The 21,379-nt window shown below is 34.4% G+C and overlaps 2 protein-coding genes across 6 annotated transcripts; one reads left to right on the top strand and one right to left on the bottom strand.

Moving 5' to 3' along the window:
- Positions 1-842: 842 nt before the first annotated feature.
- Positions 843-13,582, bottom strand: LOC106170627 (equilibrative nucleobase transporter 1). Of its 5 annotated transcripts, none has more exons than XM_087011307.1 (10): positions 13,332-13,582; positions 11,080-11,146; positions 9,787-10,195; positions 8,871-8,917; positions 7,820-7,992; positions 6,570-7,398; positions 6,150-6,257; positions 5,340-5,508; positions 4,792-4,915; positions 843-3,633 (listed from the first exon to the last, which is right to left on the bottom strand). In XM_087011307.1, the coding sequence occupies exons 3-10, from the start codon at positions 10,161-10,163 to the stop codon at positions 3,517-3,519; spliced, it is 1,944 nt and encodes a 647-aa protein (XP_086867433.1). In that variant the 5' UTR covers positions 10,164-10,195; positions 11,080-11,146; positions 13,332-13,582; the 3' UTR covers positions 843-3,516. The 5 variants fall into 5 exon arrangements, with proteins under 5 accessions (XP_086867433.1, XP_086867432.1, XP_086867434.1 ...); XM_087011306.1 differs by having other exon boundaries at positions 9,787-10,184; XM_087011308.1 differs by lacking the exon at positions 11,080-11,146 and adding an exon at positions 4,452-4,465 and having other exon boundaries at positions 9,787-10,184.
- Positions 13,583-13,594: 12 nt separating this feature from the next.
- Positions 13,595-20,430, top strand: LOC106170575 (leukocyte receptor cluster member 1 homolog). Its single transcript, XM_087011310.1, has 7 exons — positions 13,595-13,738; positions 14,478-14,577; positions 15,352-15,495; positions 18,241-18,358; positions 18,880-18,946; positions 19,442-19,541; positions 19,838-20,430. Exons 1-7 carry the CDS (start codon positions 13,716-13,718, stop codon positions 20,135-20,137), a joined length of 852 nt encoding a protein of 283 aa, XP_086867436.1. The 5' UTR covers positions 13,595-13,715; the 3' UTR covers positions 20,138-20,430.
- Positions 20,431-21,379: the final 949 nt, after the last annotated feature.

Below are 21,379 nucleotides of genomic sequence, written 5' to 3'. Positions count from 1 at the left end.
GAATGGCACGAGGCACACTTCAGATACACTTTTATCTTGGCGTTTTTATCGTCTTTAGAGTCTGAATTAAGAAATGTGAGAAGCTTTACAGGAAATGAATATTTTCAAATGCATTTTGGCATTTTGGCAGGAAAATCCCATGCAGTGGCCCTTTTAAATGCAATATAATCAAAATTATTGAGAAGTAGAGACAAAAAAAAAAAAAAAAAACCATTAACATAATACATTAAAACTATTTTAAAAAAACAAACTATCAAACAATTAAGATTCTTATTAAATATGAACAACGCGTATTGATTATTTCCTCCTAAAAAGTGCTTTTTAAGTGATTCGTACTTAAAATTGTGAAACATTTCTCAGTTTCTCTCAGTAAATTAATTAATTAACAAAGCTGCTGAGTTTTAAGACATTTTTCTCACAACCTCTCTCACCACACCTACTAGAACCACAGAATACAAGTATACTACAAGACTTCCACTTTCTTCCGTAAGGGTGTACATGGGCAACATCCTTTATTTAAGATCTTAAAAAAATAAGGCCCTTTTAAGATTGGGGGGGGGGGGGGGGGGGGGTTACCCTCTTTCTCAAGCCTTGATCTAACGATCAAAATGGTTAACTGGCAGTGTGAAGTCTTTGTTTAGGTGACCCCCTTATGTAATTTTTTACAAAATTTAATTTTTTACAAAATTAAGTTTTTATCTATCCAAGGACTCTATAGTGATATTTGTCTGCATCTGCCATTTTACATTAAACAAGCAAAAAAAAAAAAATAAATAAAAAAAAAAAATAATAATAATAATGAATAAGTAAAAAAAATTTGATAATAATAATAATAATAATAATAATAATAATAATAATATATTTATTTCGAGTCTAAAATCCATAAAATGTTCAATAGACTGTACAACATAAAATACACATAAGATTATAGATAAAAATGTTTGAGATATATATTATATAAATCAGAGCTAGACTAAATTGTAATAAACAGTAACTAAAAGTAAAAAATCCAAGGTTTCATGAGTAAAATGTCTTAAAATGTGAGTTTTCAATTCCTTTTTAAAAGATTCTTGTGATTCTATTCATCTAATAAAAATTGGTAACTTATTCCATTCTACCGGTGCAGCTACACAAAATGATATGTCACCATATGTTTTTAACTTTGATTTGGGAACTTTCAGTAAAAGTTTGTCACCAGACCTCAGGGATCTTTGAGGACTATAATGTTCGACCAGATCAATTATATATGGTGGAGGTTATAAAAAGTAGCATGTGTAAAAACTACAACCTTAAATAAAATTCTGGCCGTAACTGGTAACCAGTACAACTGCTTTAAAATTGGAGTGGCACGGCAATTCCTAGGCTGTAGCATTAAAAGCCGTGCTGAGATATTCTGGACGAGTTGTAATCTTTTGATCTTATCATCTGGACATCCATATAATACAGAATTGCAATAGTCCAACCTGAAAGTTACCAATTGAGTGTATCACAGTAGCAGCAGATGATTGTTTCAGATATTTCCTTATGATGCCAATATTCCAAATGTTGAATAAACAAGACCTCGTAATGTTGGAGATCTGTTTGTCTATTGAAAGTGTAGAATCAAAGTATACTCTTAATTTTTTTACATGGGGGGAGGATAATGGCACACTAGCTCCAATTTTAAGTTGCAGGTTGTGAGCAAGGCTGTTTTTGTGGGGTTGGGTAATGACTAAAAATTCTGTTTTTCCATCATTTATCTTCAATTTGTTTGAAATGAGCCAACCTCCGAGATCTGATATGCAGTCAACAATGGTGTTCCCAGACAATGCTGGATCATGGATGTTGCAAGACGTGTACAACTGGGTATCATCTGCATAAAACTGATAACCTATCTTATGATAACGCAGAATGCATTGCTCTAAGAGGTAACGTGTAAACACAAAATTTTAGAGGGCCAAGAACGCTCCCCTGAGGAACACCAAATAAAAGCTGTGAGAGTTCAGAAAACACACCATTTATATAACAGTAACTTGATGCATTCTCCCGGCCTTATCTCTAACTCCTACACACTGTTCTAGAAATGTCAATAAAATATTATGGTCTACTGTGTCAAAGGCAGCAGATAAATCTAATAGTACCAATAACACAGCAGAATGTTTGTCAACGACGTTTAACAAATCATTTTTAATTCTCAAAAGTGCAGATTCAGTGCTATGATTGAATTTGTAGGTTGACTGCATTTCCTCAACAAGATTGTTTGCTTCTAAATGCTTAAATAGTCTAACTGCTATAACCCTCTCTACTTTCTCTCTACGACAAATTGGAAACAGGATGATAGTTTACCAAAAGATCTGTGTCAAAGTTGTCCTTTTTGCGGAGTGGGTGAATTATTGCATATTTAAACTTTTTTGGAAAAACACCCATAATTTCCACAATGAAATTTATTACAGCCGTAGAATCTGAACCAATAATGATGATGGGATCGGGTCTAACATGCATGATGTCTTTCTAGAACTCTTTGCTATCTTCGTTACTTCACAAGTGGTTGTTTGTTCAATAGTGATGAGTGACTGCGGATCTTGTAAAAGTTCTGACAAAGGTGGATGTGATAGCGTAGTCACAGTCTTTCCTAATTCAGAAAGTTCAGCATTGACATTCCCGACTTTAGACACTAATGTTATTTGCAAGATCTTTCACTGAATCCGTTTTGGGGTACTTAGAGCAATTGGTTTTTCCCAGAATAGTGTTGACAGTTCTAAATAAAGCCTTGGTATCACCATCACATTCTTGTATCATATCAGAATAATTTACTACCTTCCCCTACCACTTCTCCTCCGCCTTCCTTCTATCCCTCTTTGCCTCCAGTATGCGATCATTCATCCAAGGTTGCAGGTCTTTTTTAACAAACGTTTTAGTTTTGACAGGTGCATGGTTGTCAAGTGCAGTTGTTAATGTCCTGTCATACAAAAGCACACATTCCTCAGGACCCAAATTATCAAAACTTAAATCACCCAGCTGTGATGTAACCTGTTATTGTTATTCATTCACATCAGTGCCCTCGATTTTTCTTGGTTTCAGAAATTTGTTGATCATCCCAGTGTATATTCATGTCGCCAACGATAAATTTCCCTCAAAGAGGTGCTAGGTACTCAAGGAGATAAGAAAACTCACTGAGGAATACACTGGTAACCAGTTAGAGTAATATCAGCTTGCATATGATGTTGAAGATCAGGTGTTATCCAGGTTTCCACTAAGGAGACTAAATCAATATTATCATCCTTCACCAAGTCAGTATGATAGAACCCTTTTTCCTCACTGATCTACAGTTCACAAGTGCCAACTTAACTGTTGGTACCTGTACCCTTAAATAAATCCTGCATCCCCCAGTGGAGCATTATTGTGCATGGTTTTCATGTACGATAAGGTGCACAGTGTATATGTTAGACCACTTATAAATGCTTAGTGAACTCATCATAACATCAGTCACAAATTGAAGTAGTTTTTGTGTTTCACTGGTGACATTTAACATCATTGTTATAGTGTTGCTGTATTCTTCACACGTTTTTCCCTCTGTATCTGTCTCTCCTTCAGTATCAGGTAGCCAGGAAGACATAGAGTTCCAAATGATACAGCCACCAGTACCAGACTTAGCTGAAAATACATTAAATAAATAAATAAATGAGAAGATATTGATACTAATATAATATTTCTTGGAAACAGTGAGATGACTGAAAATATGGAGTAAGAAAAATAAATGAGATGTTATTATTATAGCGGGTAGTTCTATTAAAAAATTAAGCATCTGATGAACTGATGACATAAAAGTGATCTAAAAAACAGGAGATATTAAAAAATGTATCCAATAAAGTTTGCTTAGCTTCTGTAAGACAACAATGATACTTTTGATTAATAATATCAATAAATGTTTTTTTTTCCCTACATAATATATAATTTACACCAGAAACTTTGCAAAGTATTACAAAATTGGGAGGTGGCAGCAGCTACAGGAGCAGATGCAATTTCTCAACTACATGAAGCAGAATCAGTGCTCATCTAGACCCTGTCAAGGTCATTTTTAGACGCTGTACCAGTTTCATTGCAACTAAGACTGCATTCCCAATGAAACCATTGTACTAGATAGATCAATCCAACTTCATGGGGATTTTCACTGAATGCAATCAGAATGCCACACCTCCTGGTGCAGATAGGGGGTGATTAACTTTTGTGCACATTTAGTCACACTCAAAAGGAAATGAAAAAGTGTCCAGAGGCTGGGACCAAATTAAAGTTAATCACCCCCTAGTGGCTCAGGTGGCATGTGATTAAGGTATAGAGCTGAATCGATCTACATAGAACAATAGTAGTAGTTTTAATGGGAACGCACCCTACTGTAAATCATTCAAGTGGTTAAAACGTAAATCCTTTTTTTTTGTAATTGCTGCAAAAAGCACTTCACGTTATGTACTTACATGTACAATCCTATCTATTTAGAAGAAACACAAACTTATCAATTCTACATGTATCAGAAAGAATGCAATAATAGATACAATTCTTACTCTATAAATTAATATATCAAGAATTAACACTTCATGTGTGACTAATTTAATTAGTACCAATATCTAATAAAATTGAATAACTGCACATATGGATTAAATAGTTTATAGACTTTAATTTTCATTACAGTGTTGAAAATGTTATGCCTTGGTAAATGAAGGGAACATTGCTATGTATATATATATATTCTTATTTGAAGGATTAATGTTCATTGTGTGCCTTTAATACTGAACGAGTTTTTCATGTCATACTTACGTAGAGTGGCTCGCTCTTCAACTTTGCTTTGTACCAGTAGAACAGAGGATATTGTAAACTTAGGAAAAGTGTTGAGAAAGACAATTGCCAACTGTAGGCCTTGCCAAAATGCTCAGAAGGGAACCTAAAAGAGAACCTTCTTTTGAATGTTTTTGTGTATAGATGTACATCACAAACAGGATTGAACAGCTGCAAATACAAAAAAGAAATGTAACAGAAATTCTGAGTTTTGTTATCAAAATATCATGCTAACACATAGATTTATTTGACTTATGGCCATGCACCAATAAAAAAATCATTTAATTATACCTGGTTGAGTGGTTCTAATACAAAAGAAAAGAGAAAATGTAATTAATTAAAATCTTGCAATTTTCTCTTCATTCCAAGTCGAAAATACTCAATTGATAATAATAAAATGTTTTCACAAATTATGAAAATGAACATTTTCAACAATTTTTCTCAGCAATGTCTTTTAAATGTTAAAAAAAGTAATAACCCACAAAAATATATATATGTCTTGATAATAATACCTTGCTCATCAAACTTACGCAAAGGACACAAAGGCAAAATGAGTGCCATACGTAAAAGACTTGAGAACACAATGTAGAGCAGCAGCACCATATTGGACCTGTAGCACCGGTATGGCACACGACACAGAGACAAGGAGGGCAGCAATGAATGGCACCATGAAGGACAAAATGAAAGTCCTCAATTCAGCTGAAATTATACACAATTGATAAAATGAAAGTCCTCAATTTGGCTGAAATTATACTCGATTGATAAAATGAAAGTCCTAAGTTCAGCTGAAATTATATATGACTGATAAAATGAAAGTACTCAGTTCACCTGAAACTATCCACGTATTCATTTTAGGTGCCACTATACCATAAAATTTGGTCCACTGGTTAACAAGGCTAGCAGACTTCAAAAAACTATTGATCAGGAGCAAAATTTTACTTCAAAGACGAAATCTACAAATTACAGCAAATTAATCTGTCACAACTTCTAAGAGCCTGATGATAATCTGATGAGTATCAACTGCCAGAAGCCAGTTTATAATGATGGCTACAGCCCCATAAATTGGTCTCAGATTCTAGACCTGAAAACTTGTATACATGTAGTTCAAGATAAATCCATACTAGTCCACTTGAATAAAGTAAAAGGATGTTCCTAGATATTAACCAAACTACTCCTGTTAAAGAAACAGGCCCAGATTTAATTCAACTGGACCACCAATTTGTCTCGTGCCAAAGTGGACACAAATTCTGATCAAAAAGTTCAGATAACTTTACAGGCTATAGCTCTTCTCTGGGACAAACCAGTCCAAGTGGCTAATGTCTGCCATTGGCATTGCATACCTTCCACTGCCCCTCCACTGTGCTGTCTGTCAGCAAGGTAGCCAGCCAGCATAGATAGTGGCATCCCTGACAGCTGCAGCCAGCCAAAGACGTTGGTGTACTGACTGACTGAAAATTAACAGAAAAAACTGAGCTGGCACAATCCAGTAGCCAGGAGGGTTCGGGGGGTTCAAAAGAACCACCCTTTTGCCAGAAAAAGGTCCCCTCTGGGTAAATTTGATCTAGGTAAACCAAGGCTTCATGACAAAAGGTCCACGTTTTCAGAAAAAGAACCCTCCTTTTGCAATTGCTAGCTACAGGCATGTAATGTTAACTAAAACTTTTTATATAACAGACCTTAGTTGCACATCTTAACAATCAAAATTTCAAAATGAAATGAAAGAAAATGAAAGAAAAAAAATGAAAATTCGAGACACTTACTTGTTTTGTGGTCCTCGTGTGCAAGATAAGTAATCAAATCATTAAATATCCCAAAATAAACTGCTGTAATAATTGTTGCACAAACTAGCCAAAACTGTGTCACCCAAAATAAAGGCATCCTGAGAATTGCCTTAAATGTTTTAGCATCTTCTGGATCTGTAAGAGTCAACACTGATGCATTAAATGAGGCAATGGACTTTGCTTTTTCTTCCAACAGGCCCTTATCACGTTGGGAGTCTTTGGCTAATAACGGCTGAGATGGGGGCACACTTGTATCTTTTTCTATTAAAATATGTTCATTTGGTACATTGTCTGCATCCATATTGCCGCTTTTCTCTCTCACTGGAGCTTCGTTTTCCTTGGAAAATTTGTTATCCTGGGAAACAGGAATATGGGCAGTTTGTACAGACAGATCAGTGGTTTCATTTTCAGTCAAACTGACTTTATCTAACACCTGACCCTGATCAACAGAACCATTTTGACAACCATTTTCTCTGAACTTAGCATTGCTCCTATCTTGACTGGTGTCTCCCTCTCCAGGTACTTCATCAACATTAGGACTCAGAGGCAGGGTTTCAGTGGGTTCCACAGGAAAATGCAACGAGATGGTACCCTTTTGCATCTCATGACTGGGAGAACGGTCCTTCTTTTCTTTATCAATTCGAAGAGCTCCACACAAGGCATGACTGCACTTGTTGTTGTGTACAATGTTACCATCTTTGTCTCTCCGGTGTGGGAGTGTGAGCGTGACGGTAGTGGCAATACAAAAGGTCAAAGCAGCAAAGACCAGCATTGATTGTTGAAAAGGAAATCCTGCATCATAGGCAAGCTAAAAGGAAATCGAGTTAATATGTAGGTTTCACTTCATCACAAACTTCATCACAAAGTTTGTGTCAACAACATTTTTGCCTATTGGCCAGTATTCTAATATTGTGGTCCAAAGCAGAAATAGTGAGATGAATAATGAACAAATTTACAAAGTTTTGCAGGTCTCATTCTAATTTAAATGGCATTTGGTGTGGGCCACTGTAAATGTGGCTACAAAAGAAATTTGTCTTTTGACATTTCTTACTTGACAAAAGAAGGGATTAACTTGCCAATAATATGTATTCAACTGGTAACTAATATCCATAAAACCTACTTAAATGTTTTTTTTTCCACTGAAAAGGAACTAGATGGAGAGAAATTTGTTTCTAGTTTGGGAAACTATTTCCCCATTTTACAACATACATTACAGCCTTTTCTCCTACCTTAATAAACAGTGGACTGACCATGCTCATGTCACAGGCCCCGGACAGGAGTGATGCCAGGGTGGACTGTTTTCCTGGGAACAAAGATGTCATCTGGACACCAGTGATGGACAGCATACTTCCTCCTAGTAACTGAAGGGTGGCTCCAGGAAGCAACAGCCATTCTAGGCCTCCTAGAAATATGCAATCATATATATATATATATATATATATATATATATATATATGTTGTCTTCTGGATTTTTTCCCTGTTCTCTAGTATAGATTCAAAATTAAGTAAAAACAGTGCAGAACAGTTACTTGTATTAGTATGTTAATTAGATGGTTGAATTACAGAAATGCAGTGAGTACTGGGGCAATGAGTACATGAACATTATTTTCCTAGAAATTTCAACGTTTTTCACTGAATTAATCACCCAGCTAAAACTTTTCCAAAATCATTGACAAAACTTATAATCTATAGCATAGTTTTTTAAAAGGTAAACTTAAAAGTTCTGATTTTTGATCCATGATAGGAACTGGCAAATTTCACTCATATCAATAAATTAAAGGGATAATAACTTTTCGTATGAAATCTGTATTTCACAATAAAAACATTGTGAATGGCTCATAAAAATATAATATATTCTGTTTTCCCACAAAAACGGCTGTTATAGCTATTATTCTGATATCTGAGCTTGTCTTTAGACCACGTGACCTCCATTGATGGCTATACTCTGTTAAAATCTCTTAAGAGATTTTAACAAAAAACCAAACTTTTTAGAAAAAAACCAGGGACTAACTTTGAATGTAAAAATGGATTCATTAACCATTGGTAAGTATGGGAAAATTGTTGTTTACTCCAGGAAAATTCATTTTTTGGCCGAAACGAAGAGTTATTATCACTTTAAGATTTCAAAAATGGGTCTACATATAGATTACAATTTTCTCAGCCATTTCAGATTATGTCCTGGCTGTAATAGGAAAAATTGCTGAAATTTCTAGAAAAAAATCCTTTTTGTTATATACAAAGGTGTAATGCACACTGTAAGTCTTTTTAAAGTTAACGTACCTGAAGAGGCGAAGGCCATCAAAGAACATCCACCACATGCAAAAAAACTAGGATATTAAGAAAAAATTATTTTCTGTTTTTAGATGGTGAAGTGACTTCAACATATGCTATAGGGGTATCCAAAGGACCTGTTTCTCAAAATGTTTATCTCAGCCTGACAAATTTTGGGATTCCCACTGCATTTCTGTACCCTTTGGCATTGGTAGTTAAGAATGATTTATAAATGACTGGCTCACAAAACATTCGGATACCTAAATGGATTATTAAAGCCACTGAGAGGAGAATTCAATGTCTTGACAGTCACATTTTGCTCTGGGATAACAGTTAAAAGACTAGAAAAGTGTAACCCTTTAGCTATAGGTTCTTTCTGAAAATCAATTCAGCTGGCTGAGGATTCATTACAGTCTTTGCCAAGATCAATTTTTGACTCTAATTACTTTCTAAAACAGTTCCTTAGGAAAGGCCAATATAGCATATGCCAAGTTTGCAGTTAGGTTAACCCAATATGTCTGGGTAACTTACTGATAAAAAAGAAAGCTAAATGGATTAATAAAATACCTTTGAAGTTTTCATTTATAACACATAATATCATCTAACAAAATTGAATTGAATGTTATGGTGAACAGTTCCATTATGACAGCTCAAGTTCCCCCATCCCACTGCATTATTCAAAGGAAGGACGAGTTATCCTAGGTCAAATTACACCGCAGTTAACACAACAGCTAGGACAAAAATTACCTTTAGGCAGAATCTGAAGAGAATTATTTTTTCTTTTTAAAGAAACATCGCATCAGAGTCTTATTTAAAGACACAGATTAATAAAACATATACTAGTATAACCTTTTATTATAAAAGCTACTTTTCATCAGTCAAAATTGCTAGGAATATAATGCAGAATCTACTACAGTGTACATACATACAAAGGCTCCTAATAAATAGCATTCCACAGTGATCATAGAAGTATCCCAGAACTGGTAAGACAACCTGAAGGGTGATGGCAATGGAATAGACTAAATTCAATTTCTGATCCTGTTCCTCACAATCGTCATCACTGGTTGAATTGATGTTCTTGTCGTAATCAAGAACACCAAACTGGACCCGGTGGTGTTCCGTACTGTTATGGCCTGCTTGACAAGCACTTTCAAAAAAGTGTTCATGCTTGAAGATGTAGACAAGGGAAGGCCATGCATACAAAGAAAAACTGTACACTCCAGCCTCCAGCAGGGTAAGCCCGAGAACTAGTAATTTCCACGGCAGAGGAGATGAAGCTCTGGCGTCCCAGCCGAGGGGCATCTTACACAGCTTGCCGATGCCCTGAAATACAACTGTAAAGATGTAGAGCAGTCGGTATTTTTTTCCCATTACGGTAATTACTCAATCTTTTTAATGGGAGAAAATTGTAAACTTTACAGCCACTGTATTTAGTCATAGTACATAATTAACATAAAGCAGGCTACTCCGTAGTTCTATTCTACGCATTAAAAGAACCACAAATGTTAAACAGAAATATGATTTTTGTGATTATAAAATTATTTATCTGAAACTGAAAGTTTGACATTTTTTTCCCATTGAAAAGATTGAGTCATTACCATATTCTCAATGTTAGGTACCATGAATATGGATGCCTTATTTTACATTCTGTGCTGAATCAAAACACTGGAATTAACAATGACCTTGGAATAAATTACACAACTTGATCCTCAACTTATGTACAATTTGATGCAGATTCCAATCTGGTTACGTAGTTGTTGGGGGAAATCATTCCCATTTAAGTAGCAAAGGATTGTGTAATACTCTTTGATGTTAATAGTCTTAGAATTTTTTCAAACCTATTTCTGAACTTACAAATACAGTAGTTGGTCTACTGAGAATATATAGAAGTGTGTGTGTGTGTGTGTGTGTGTGTGTGTGTGTGTGTGTGTGTGGTATCCAGAGAGCTCATCTATACGGATCATTTAGACACAATAAAAAAAATACGTAAATAAACCCAAGATATGTCTAAACCTCTAGAAATTTAGACATTTCTCCGGTACATTTTATAAAATTTCATTGCACACACACACACAGTTTTGATTTCATTGCACATACACACATTTCTGGAGGCACCAGTTATAATAAAATTAAAGTCCAGCAATACACTAAAAATTATTAAACGATAATAATGGAAAAAGAAATGACTGGATGACTAATCTAAAAAATTACACTGTACCTGCAGCTAGACTTCAACTTTGGTGACACAACTATGAAAAATATATTTATGGTCTCTGGGGTTATACCTAAAAGGCAAAAGGCAATGTACCACTTATTACTGTATAAGAAAGGTCAATCAGCAGCCAAAAATGTACAAAAATTCTGCACAACGTATTCCTTTTATTTGGTTTCCCAGTCTTTTTTACAATGTTGTATCATTTTACTGACTACAATAACATGCTCTGTACTATGTCAAACTGCGCGCCACTTTTGATCTGCAGAGGTTCTCTTCAAAAATACATAAAAATGCCCCAAGTGATTGATCATAATGGGTCTGATGTCTTTGATCTTCCTTACAGGAAGGGTCACCTGCAAAACTTCAACAGAACTTCAAAGAGTGACCAGCAAGTCACGGACCATTGCTTCTGTAAAGTACATGTACACAAATCTTGGGTCTGTTTTCAGGGTCCATTCCTGTCCATTATCTGCTCTATTTCACTCTGACAGACTTGGTCACAACTGAATTACCTCAACAGGTAAATCAAATTTCAGGATCTATCATAAATGAAACCTTTTTGACTATCAAAACTAAGATCAAATGAAACTATTTTCACATATGTAAGATTATCATTATCAATTTACATGCATATATCATCATTCATATGTTGTACTCAGAAGCCCATTGTGCTCTTTTATTACCTGCCTGATCTTGGATTTCACAATATTATGGTATAGATAAAGTACGAGGCGCTGAGCTTTACGCGAAATAGAGCAGATAATTGTCTCGGCTTCGCCTTGCCAATTATCTGCTCTATTTCGCGTAAAGCTCAGCGCTGAGTGCTTTATCTGGCTTAAAGCACGAGTAATTAACCCTGTGCATTGCTGCGTGGAACACATTCGTGGTTGACGTGACTTTACACGAAATAAAGCACGGAGCGACCTATTGTCTTTTGACAGGAGAGTGCTTTAAAGTCATGTACTGTACCATACAGGTAAGAACTTTTTTTAAACCTTAAATTGCTTTGCATATTGCCACTTGAAATAAAAGATAGGATATAAAGAAGCAAACACTCATGTTTAAAATTATGTTCAAATAAAAGCTTCCTAACAATTATATTGACATTGTTTTATATATTTAGTGATGTAAAGGGATAACACAATGGGGAAAAAATCTTTAGTATATAAGTGCTAGATGTGCTCCCAACCACTGCCTCTCTCCCCCTCCAAATGAGCAATAGGACCATGTGTTGTGCACATGAAAATACCAGCACTGGGAAAAATTGATAAACCACTCCACCATCACAAAAAATAATGCCACATTCATTTAATTTTATGGATGACACCCTCTGGGGACCTCGAAACCCATATAACAGGACAAAAAAGTTTTTTTTAAAAAGTACTGAAGTAAAGGAATACACAGCTGGAAACACAAACTGAACCACAGAACACAGTGTATCAAACAAATTACATATCTTTTTACGTGATGAGAACACTAAAACTATAAAAAGTGCAAAAGGTTCATTTTTCGACAAATTCAGCAGATTGGCAGAAGATAAACAAGTTTTGCACCAACCAAGGCATTTTAAATGCCCACAGATAGTTGCAGCATGCTGTCAGTTTTGGAGTTCCAAGGAGCTGATATTTCAAAAAATTTTTTTTGAGAACAGTGAATATTAATGTGCAGGCAAATGTCATCAATAAAATTAAATTACTGTGGCCTAAAATCAATAAACAAATTAATAATAATAATAATGATAATATTAATAATAATAAATTAAAATAAATAAATAAAATAAGATGTGTCGACCCTTAAATTTAGCTGCTTTGCTTGTTAAAAATCATATGCTTTTAATATAAAGAAATGAAAAAATAAATGATAAAAAATGTCTACGATTAGTACGAGCTGACGCCATTAACCAACATATACTAGTATATATCGATTTTGTCTGGTCCCTTACAATGAAAATACTGAGAGGCGGTGAAGCGGTGAATGTGAACATTACAACTTCCATAACATCAAAGAAGAGAACGTGTTTGTAAAATGTTCTCTTGAACCTGTTCGATTATATCAATTCACTGATTAGCAAGGCTTTCAGTTTCATTATCGTCAGCCGGCGAGCGCACTATTATTACGATTGTGATTTCCTTGGACAAAACAACTTAACCAATTTTTACACATATTGTACTCATTATGTTTGCAATTGGTTATCCCTGCTGTCGTTGAAATACGACATGTCACTTTACACTGACGTAAATGGACAGAATACTTACCATGGTGTCAAACATGCCCAAACAGTCTCTTCCACAGCCAAGGTCCAGTTAGTGGTTTCTGGCATAGGTCAAAGGTCACATTGTTTGCCAAGACAAACTATGATATCATTCAATAAATTGTTGTCGCACGGGACTTATCCAATACATTCACTACCAAACTTTGATATACAATTGTTTCAGTGAAGATGTTAAAATAAATGTTAAGCTTTTAAATAAAAATTTATTGCATCCAAGGTGAACTATTGCACCCTGTTGCATCTTTGCGGCTCCACTCTTGCGAATTTGGAGGAATGAAACACATACAAGACTTTCTGTACGCTGCTGTTCATATCAAATATTTCCACGAAAGTGATGGCATTTTGAGTTGAAAAAGTATTTTTCAGGATGAATATATTACCTAAGAAAAAGTAAGTAAAATCCTTACTTCCGCATTCAGCCTCGATCGTCGATGTTTACATGTGCTAATGTACACACTGACAGTAACAAAATTCCATAATAAAATATCATAAATTTTCTTCTGGATCTCCCACTGCTAGCACGAATTTTCATGCGTCAACACCCATTATTTATGGTTTCTGATATCTATTACGTGTGTGATTAACACAAAAAAATATATTATAGACTAACAGTGGGAGTATTAACACATAAAACCGTGCTAACCTAATTTCTGCTTGCAAGTTGTGGTATATTTTTATCTTTAAGTACTGCAATTGTGTGATATGGCATTACTCATCACTAAATCACATCCTGAGTATTATAAGCAGGTTGCTCAGAAAGTCCAGCTGTTAGCATTATGTCTATAAGCAGTTGCAACTATTTACTACTAGTAGGTGTGGATTATGTTATGATGTTATGCACCTAGAGTATCACAGGCCCTATAGTTTGCCTGTCAAGTACAAGGGTGAAAGTTTTCAGGATTATGCCTGATTTCAGGGTTCCAGTCCTCATTATGTGCATTTATTTAATGGTCAAAATGCGATGAGAAATTTCATGCTAGGATTTTTAGTCTTTACAACTTTCACCCATGCTACTATCAACATGCACCTGTCGTTTCCAGTTAGGTTTCCATTGACCTCTGAAATTGAGGGTGGGTAGAAGAGAACAGTAATGAATAGTCAACTAATAAAAGTCATAAATATATTTCAGTTGGCATGTTCGCACCAAAAAGAACATTGAAAGGGTGCGAAGGGATGAGGAGCAGGCAGCAGAAGAGGAAAAAGAACGCCAGAGGAGGATTGCATTAGCGGTGAGTTGCAGTGACTCGACACACTCCTCATATCATTTTGTAATGCCTTTACGCTGGTTTTACCATATATATAAAAAGAAAGACAGGACTTTGAAATAGATCTTGCTTGTTGATTACACTTACACCCCATTTCCATAGATTTTTAGATCGATCTATCCCTGTGGGGAGTCTCACTAGATTACTGTCAGCTTGGCCGGCTTAAGCGTCTGTCCCGCCTACTAAAAGCTGTAAGGGGGTAATTAACTATGGTGCCCGCTCGGCTGACTGCAATTTAGCGTGAACCCCCAGGGAGTTAGGTCAATCTAAATCTTTATCTTTAGATCGATCTAAAACTCTGGGAAAGCACCCTTACTAGTGCTCAATCCTTACAAATTCAAATTAGAAATGAAATAAATGGAAGGTCATTTTTATGTGTAAATGCAAATTGGTTGTTCTCATGGAAGTTGTAACAGAAAATTTAAAATGAAAGGTTTACATAACAAGGCATAAATACTAGTACATAAAACATATGATCATAATTAGCATTATAATGTACATATGTACATATTTCAGTGGTGCTGCCTGCATATATAGATTATGAAGTAGAAGTGTAGAGGTTACAACTATCACCTCTAAGGGCAAACAATATATATAGCATAAATATGGACATTTTATGTTTGCATCAATACAAGATTAAGAAACTTAATTCTTAAACCAAGTAAAACTTGGTAAGTGTAGATTTCATAAAATCAGTTTGAAATCTTTTGGATCTATTTTAAATTTTTGAAAAACTAGGAATCCGAGGCAAGGACTGATCTCCTAAGACAGAGGGCAAAACACAGACAGCGAGATGACGATGAGGAATACGAAGGAGACAGACAAGTTGTGGAATTCCAAGCCGGGCAGCATGTCAATTTCTTCAGTGATATTGAACAAGGGGTATGCTCGGAGCTGAAGTGGTTAGATCAAACATGATCTTTTAAGGAGGCTCTCTCTCTCATATTAGTTTGAGTACTTTCTAACGACAGCTACTAATGATCAAAATATGTCGTGCAACAAAATATGTAATTCATCCTTTAATGGAAGCTAAGTTGTTATTTTGATCGAAGCGTTAAGAATATGTCAACAAAATGTTGTATTTAGGAAGAACGCTTGGACTTTTATGATGTAAAGTACCCTCTTACAACTTGTTTACAAACTCTGTAAGTTTTCTTTAGGACGCTAGCTCTCAAAAATTAACTGGATTACCCCCAATTTTTTTCATATACTTTACTCATATGGTTAGTCGATTTTGTCTTAGAATTTTCATCAAAATGTGAGAGAGCATCCTTAATATCCATTTATTGCATAATTATTCAGTCACAGGGGCTTGGTAGTGGATATTCCAAAAGGTTGATCTATTGCTACATAATAGACAGCCTTATACATACAATGTTAACTTGTGGTTAAAGATATGTTTTAAAAACATAAAATCAATTAATATTTATATAGAATCTGCATACCCAAAATAGTTTGGTATGTTATCTTTATGATTATCATGTTTTATTTGTTATGTACAGACACAGATGTGTCTGTACATATAGCCATCATCTGCGTATGTCGTCGCCGTCGTCGCCGTGCACTTTTACCGATAACACGATAAGTGGAAAACCATTTTACCTTTTGACTTGAAACTTGCAGAACTGATGAATATTCATAATACGCAGGTCAAGTTCGAAAATCAGCATGATCGGGTCACTTTTAGGGAATTTATGCTGTTTTTTCACTTTTTTCAGCATATATGCAGCACCGATAACACGATAAGTGGAAAACCATTTTACCTTTTGACTTGAAACTTACAGAACTGATGAATATTCATAATACGCAGGTCAAGTTCGAAAATCAGCATGATTGGGTCACTTTTAGGGAATTTATGCTGTTTTTTCACTTTTTTCAGCATATATGCAGCACCGATAACACGATAAGTGGAAAACCATTTTACCTTTTGACTTGAAACTTACAGAACTGATGAATATTCATAATATGCAGGTCAAGTTCAAAAATCAGCATGCTTGGGCCATTTTTAGGGAATTTATGCTTTTTTTTCACTATTTTCAATATAAATACAACACTGATAACACAATATAAGAAAAACGGATTGGCCAATTGTAATTATACTCACAGGAGTGGTCAATCTTACTAAAACGCAGGTTGAGTTCGAAAATCAGCATAATCGGGCCATTATTTTAGAAGTTATACTGTTTTTCACATTTCCTCAGATTCAATTATTAGGCATGTTAACAGTCTCATTATTTAACTAATAAGATGCCTAAAAGTGTTTGTTTGATATTTCCTGCATCTTTACAACATTGTTAGTTGATTATGTAAAAAACATGGTAAACTTGTTATCATGTATTGTGTAATAAAGTGTCAAAAATGGAAATAAACTCATATCATTGCAGTTTGTCAGATTCAATCATCCACTATGTTCAGAATCTCAGAATGGAGGAAATTGGACATTTAACACTGTTCTATTGATACTTTTCCCATCTCATCAATTTTCTTAGTTGGTCATATAAAATGGCAGTAAAATGTTTATTTTGTTTTATGTTAAAAAAGTGTTAAAAATGGAAATAACCCCATTTCAGAACAGTGCTGTCTTGTTTACATTTTGGCATTTTCAAGGCGTGACTTTGAAGTTCCATGGGCCTGAAGACCTTGCTAGTCACATTTTCTGAATATCTGTGAAACAAATATTTTATAATTAAAAATTGATGGTCATTAAGCTGTTAAAGATTATGTAATATTGCATCAAAATTTGAAGAAACCCCTATTTTGGGCACTGCTTCCATGATGACCATTTAAGGAAAATCATGTCACTTACTGTTCTCAAACTTACAGGAAAGAAACATGGGACTAAAATACAGCTTCAGTAGGCAATGCAGTCTGTTTGGTATTTTTGTTTATTTATTTATTATTATTATTTTTTTTTTGGCAGTTAAACAGTTTTTTGTGAAAATTTAATTTTTCACATATTGGCATTTTCAAGGTGTGACTTTAAAGTTCCATGATCTTGAAGACTTTTGCTTGTCACATTTTCTGAATGTCCATGTTACTAATATTTTATTAATAACATTTGATTGTCATTATGCTGTTAAACATTATGTAATGTTGCATCAAAATTTGAAGAAACCCCTATTTTGGGCACTGCTCCTATGATGACCATTTAAGGGAAATCATGTCACTTACTGTTCTCAAACTTACAGGAAAGAAACATGGGTCTAACATACAGCTTCAATAGGCAACGCAGTCTGTTTGGTAAATTTTTCTGGCAATTTAACAGTTTTTTGTGAAAATTTAATTTTTCACTTATTTGCATCTTTATTTTCTGTTCTTTGTCTGTACATTTGACAGCTTTGCTGCCTTGTTTTTCAATTGTTCTGATCTGTGATTTATGACATCATCCCTGTAACTTCTTTTCTTATTAGATATATTTAATTAAAGGGTTATCTCGCGAAACTATTTGAAAGTTGTGGTCTATTAGATAAATGTTTTTTTTTTATTATTATTATTAGGTGGAAAAAATATCAAATTGAGAAAATATTCATATCATAGAAAAATATTAAATACAGATACATGTGTATATTTATAACATCTCTGATATGTACAACTTTACTTCAGTGGTGTCTCAACTTTATTTTTAAGATGAAGCAAAAGAAGGTGAATGCAGAACATGAAAAAGAAAAGAAGGAAGAAAAAGAAAAATGGGAGAAGAGCATAGGACTTCTCACCTACCTTGGACAAAGCTCAGTGGAGTCGAAAAGTATGGATTGAATATGGTTGAAGGTTGCTCGATTATAGAATAGTTTAGAAAGTCATCTTAGAAATGAATTGTCTAAAAAAAATGTTTCAAACCTTGTTGCCATTTAGACTCCCATTCTGTCAGATGGCTCTATCTTTTTTGTTTATTTTTAATGAAAAATTGTCACTATTCTTAATGGGATAATAACTCTTCGTATGAGATCTATATTTCACAATAAAAACATGTAAACAACTCATAGAAATATAATATATTCTGTTTTACCACAAAAACAACAGTTATAGCTATTATTCTGATATCAGAGCTTGTCACCGGACCTCTCAAGAGATTATTATAAAAAACAAACTTTTTAGAAAAAAAACAGGGACTAACTTTGAATGTAGAAATGGATTCATTAACCATTGGTAAGTATGGGAAAATTGCTGTTTACTCCAGGAAAATTCATTTTTTGGCCAAAATGAACAGTTATTACCACTTTAACTGTTGATACATGTTTTGTTTACAGTTTTTCATATTATTTACAGCCACAAAGCCAGGTATTTACCGGTACTCAGAACCTCCAAAGAAGAAATCAAAAGAGGAGGAAAACATGTAGGTGATGTCACTCATATCCATTTTCTGTTTTCTTCTGAATTATCATGTGTTTGGTATCTAGTTTAAAGTGTATGTCTTATGTGTAGTTCAAGTTTTGCTTACATGCATATCTGGTTTGAATCTTTGTGTAAAGTGTTCTTTCATGAAAATTGGGTAAAGTTTAAATTAAGTCTAAACTACAAAAAAAAAAAAAAAAAAAGAATGGAGAGAGAGAGGAATCTGCCCCATATTTGATGTTTGTTAGTTCTGACAAAAGATTACAAAAGATTTTTTATGTATTGATAGATACTAGACTTAATGTTTCTTTAATCTCATAGTGAAATACAGACTTTGTATTACATTTTGTCTCTGAAATGTAGATCTGTTTTGAAAGCTTGAATTATAGTATAATTTATACCAAGTGTTTGTTACCAAGAATGCGTTACCTGGTGATAATCTATTTCATATCTGGTAAATCTGAAAATGCATTCCTGATTATATTCATTTTTACAGGGAAGAAGACATGAAAAGGAAGCATTCACTGGATCCTTTGCATAAGATGAAGGAATATGTAGAAAAGAAGAAGAAACACAAACACAAGGATAAACATAAAGTAAGACAATGAAAAAAGAAATAAAGAAAGAAACAGATTTGACTGTATAGCTTCTTTTTTGCATCAGTGCTTGGCCCTAATTTAATTTATCTTTGTATGCAAACAACTTAAGTCTTGAACAAACAACACAAGTTTTGAAACGGCACTGGTTCTTACTATGAAACTTACTATAAAACTATTCTCCTCTATTCAAAATTTGACATAAAAAGAGCTTAACACTTTTATTAATTTTATTAATTTTTTATTAATTATAATTAAATATATTAATTTTTTTTTTCATTATTTTCATGTTGAAGGACTATGAAAAGAAGCACAAGCATAAGCACAAGGACAGGGATACCCACAAACATAAGTCAGGTGGGAGCAGCAGCAGTAGTAGTAGCAGTAAAAAAACTATTGAACAACTAAGAGCTGAAAGATTAAAAAGAGAACAGGAGGAAAAACTTAAAACTGAGCAGCTGCTTGCTAAGCTGAGAGGAGAGAAAATACCAGGAGAAGAAGAGGTGATAACAGATGACAGACAGAGAAAATACAACTCACAGTTCAATCCTGATTTAGCAAGGAAACCTAAGAAGCGACAGGAGTGGGATTATTGATTCTGTTAGCAAAATTTTAGGACAGATGTAGGACATATTTCTATGTCTCGTTATACTGATAATAAATTCTTATTTGGAGAATCCTGTTAGATCTCAAGTATCTTATTTTAAGTGTTAATTCCTGACACTAAAACAGCACTTGTTATTATCATTATATTTAATATAAAACCAGGAAAAATACTTAGTTAATGAAATACATTAGAAAACTTTGTAAGTTTGTTTTTAGAAGTAAGCTTTTAATAAAGGTTATGAAACTAGATCAAGAAATGGAATTAAAACAAATTAGAGCTCCAGTGTTCATGTTGTGTTGCTTTTGTTACTGCTTGCTTGACCAAAGCCAGAAGATGAAAATGTTTCTGAGTTAAGAACTAGACGAAGTGATGCACAGTGTCACTGGGCTATCAAAGATTCTGCCAAAAGGCAGGAAATAAGGGCTAATTTTTCTCTCGCTTCTTTCGACACCTTTGCATAGATGAAATATCAAAAATATAACAGAATTTCATTGAAATAGAGCTTTTTCCATGCTATTTTGCATCCACAGTAAGGGGGTGGGGTACGTCCCCGCTGCTGTCTTCGCCCCCTTATATGCCATCTGGTATGTAATTGAAAAACGCTGATGACATCAGGAAATTTTGTAAACAGTATTTTTTTATAAGAATTTCTGTTCACTATACTCGTAAGTTGACTTTAAATCAAGCCCAAAAAACATCATATTGGATTTAGCTTGCGATATGCCGGCGAACAAAATGAATATACTGGTATTCTGATGAAAACCTTTTATTTGTTTAGAATAGAGCTTTTTCCATGCTATTTTGCATCCACAGTAAGGGGGTGGGGTACGTCCCCGCTGCTGTCTTCGCCCGCTTATATGCCATCTGGTATGTAATTGAAAAACGCTGATGACATCAGGAAATTTTGTAAACAGTATTTTTTTATAAGAATTTCTGTTCACTATACTCGTAAGTTGACTTTAAATCAAGCCCAAAAAACATCATATTGGATTTAGCTTGCGATATGCCGGCGAACAAAATGAATATACTGGTATTCTGATGAAAACCTTTTATTTGTTTAGAATTGAGTGGCACCGGGAAAGCTTTGCTTTTGAATATCACAGGAAACATTTTAGACAAGTGTCTTAATTTATGTATAGTGTTACGTATAACATGTATAATGGGTTTGCGCTAATGTCACTTACTTACAAGTAAATGGGCCAGGCCCAGAGAGATGCGCATTTAACATTCG

Source organism: Lingula anatina, chromosome 4, assembly GCF_051362555.1.
Source record: "Lingula anatina isolate TDL-2025a chromosome 4, LinAna3.0, whole genome shotgun sequence".
Lineage (NCBI taxonomy): Eukaryota > Metazoa > Brachiopoda > Lingulata > Lingulida > Lingulidae > Lingula > Lingula anatina.
The sequence above is the reverse complement of the archived record's forward strand: the minus strand, read 5'-3'. Positions and strand labels throughout refer to the sequence as shown.

Bases quoted from the DNA above. Each gene is read 5' to 3' on its own strand.
- LOC106170627 (XM_087011305.1), bottom strand. The intron at 7,399-7,819 runs GTAGGAGAAAAG...ATTTCCTTTTAG, and splicing joins TCAGTCCACTGTTTATTAAG to CTTGCCTATGATGCAGGATT. The intron at 6,258-6,569 runs GTAAGTGTCTCG...GTTAATTTTCAG, and splicing joins ACACGAGGACCACAAAACAA to TCAGTCAGTACACCAACGTC.
- LOC106170575 (XM_087011310.1), top strand. From the start codon at position 13,716: ATGAATATATTACCTAAGAAAAA. The intron at 15,496-18,240 runs GTATGCTCGGAG...TTTATTTTTAAG, and splicing joins TCAGTGATATTGAACAAGGG to ATGAAGCAAAAGAAGGTGAA. The intron at 18,359-18,879 runs GTATGGATTGAA...TATTATTTACAG, and splicing joins AAGCTCAGTGGAGTCGAAAA to CCACAAAGCCAGGTATTTAC.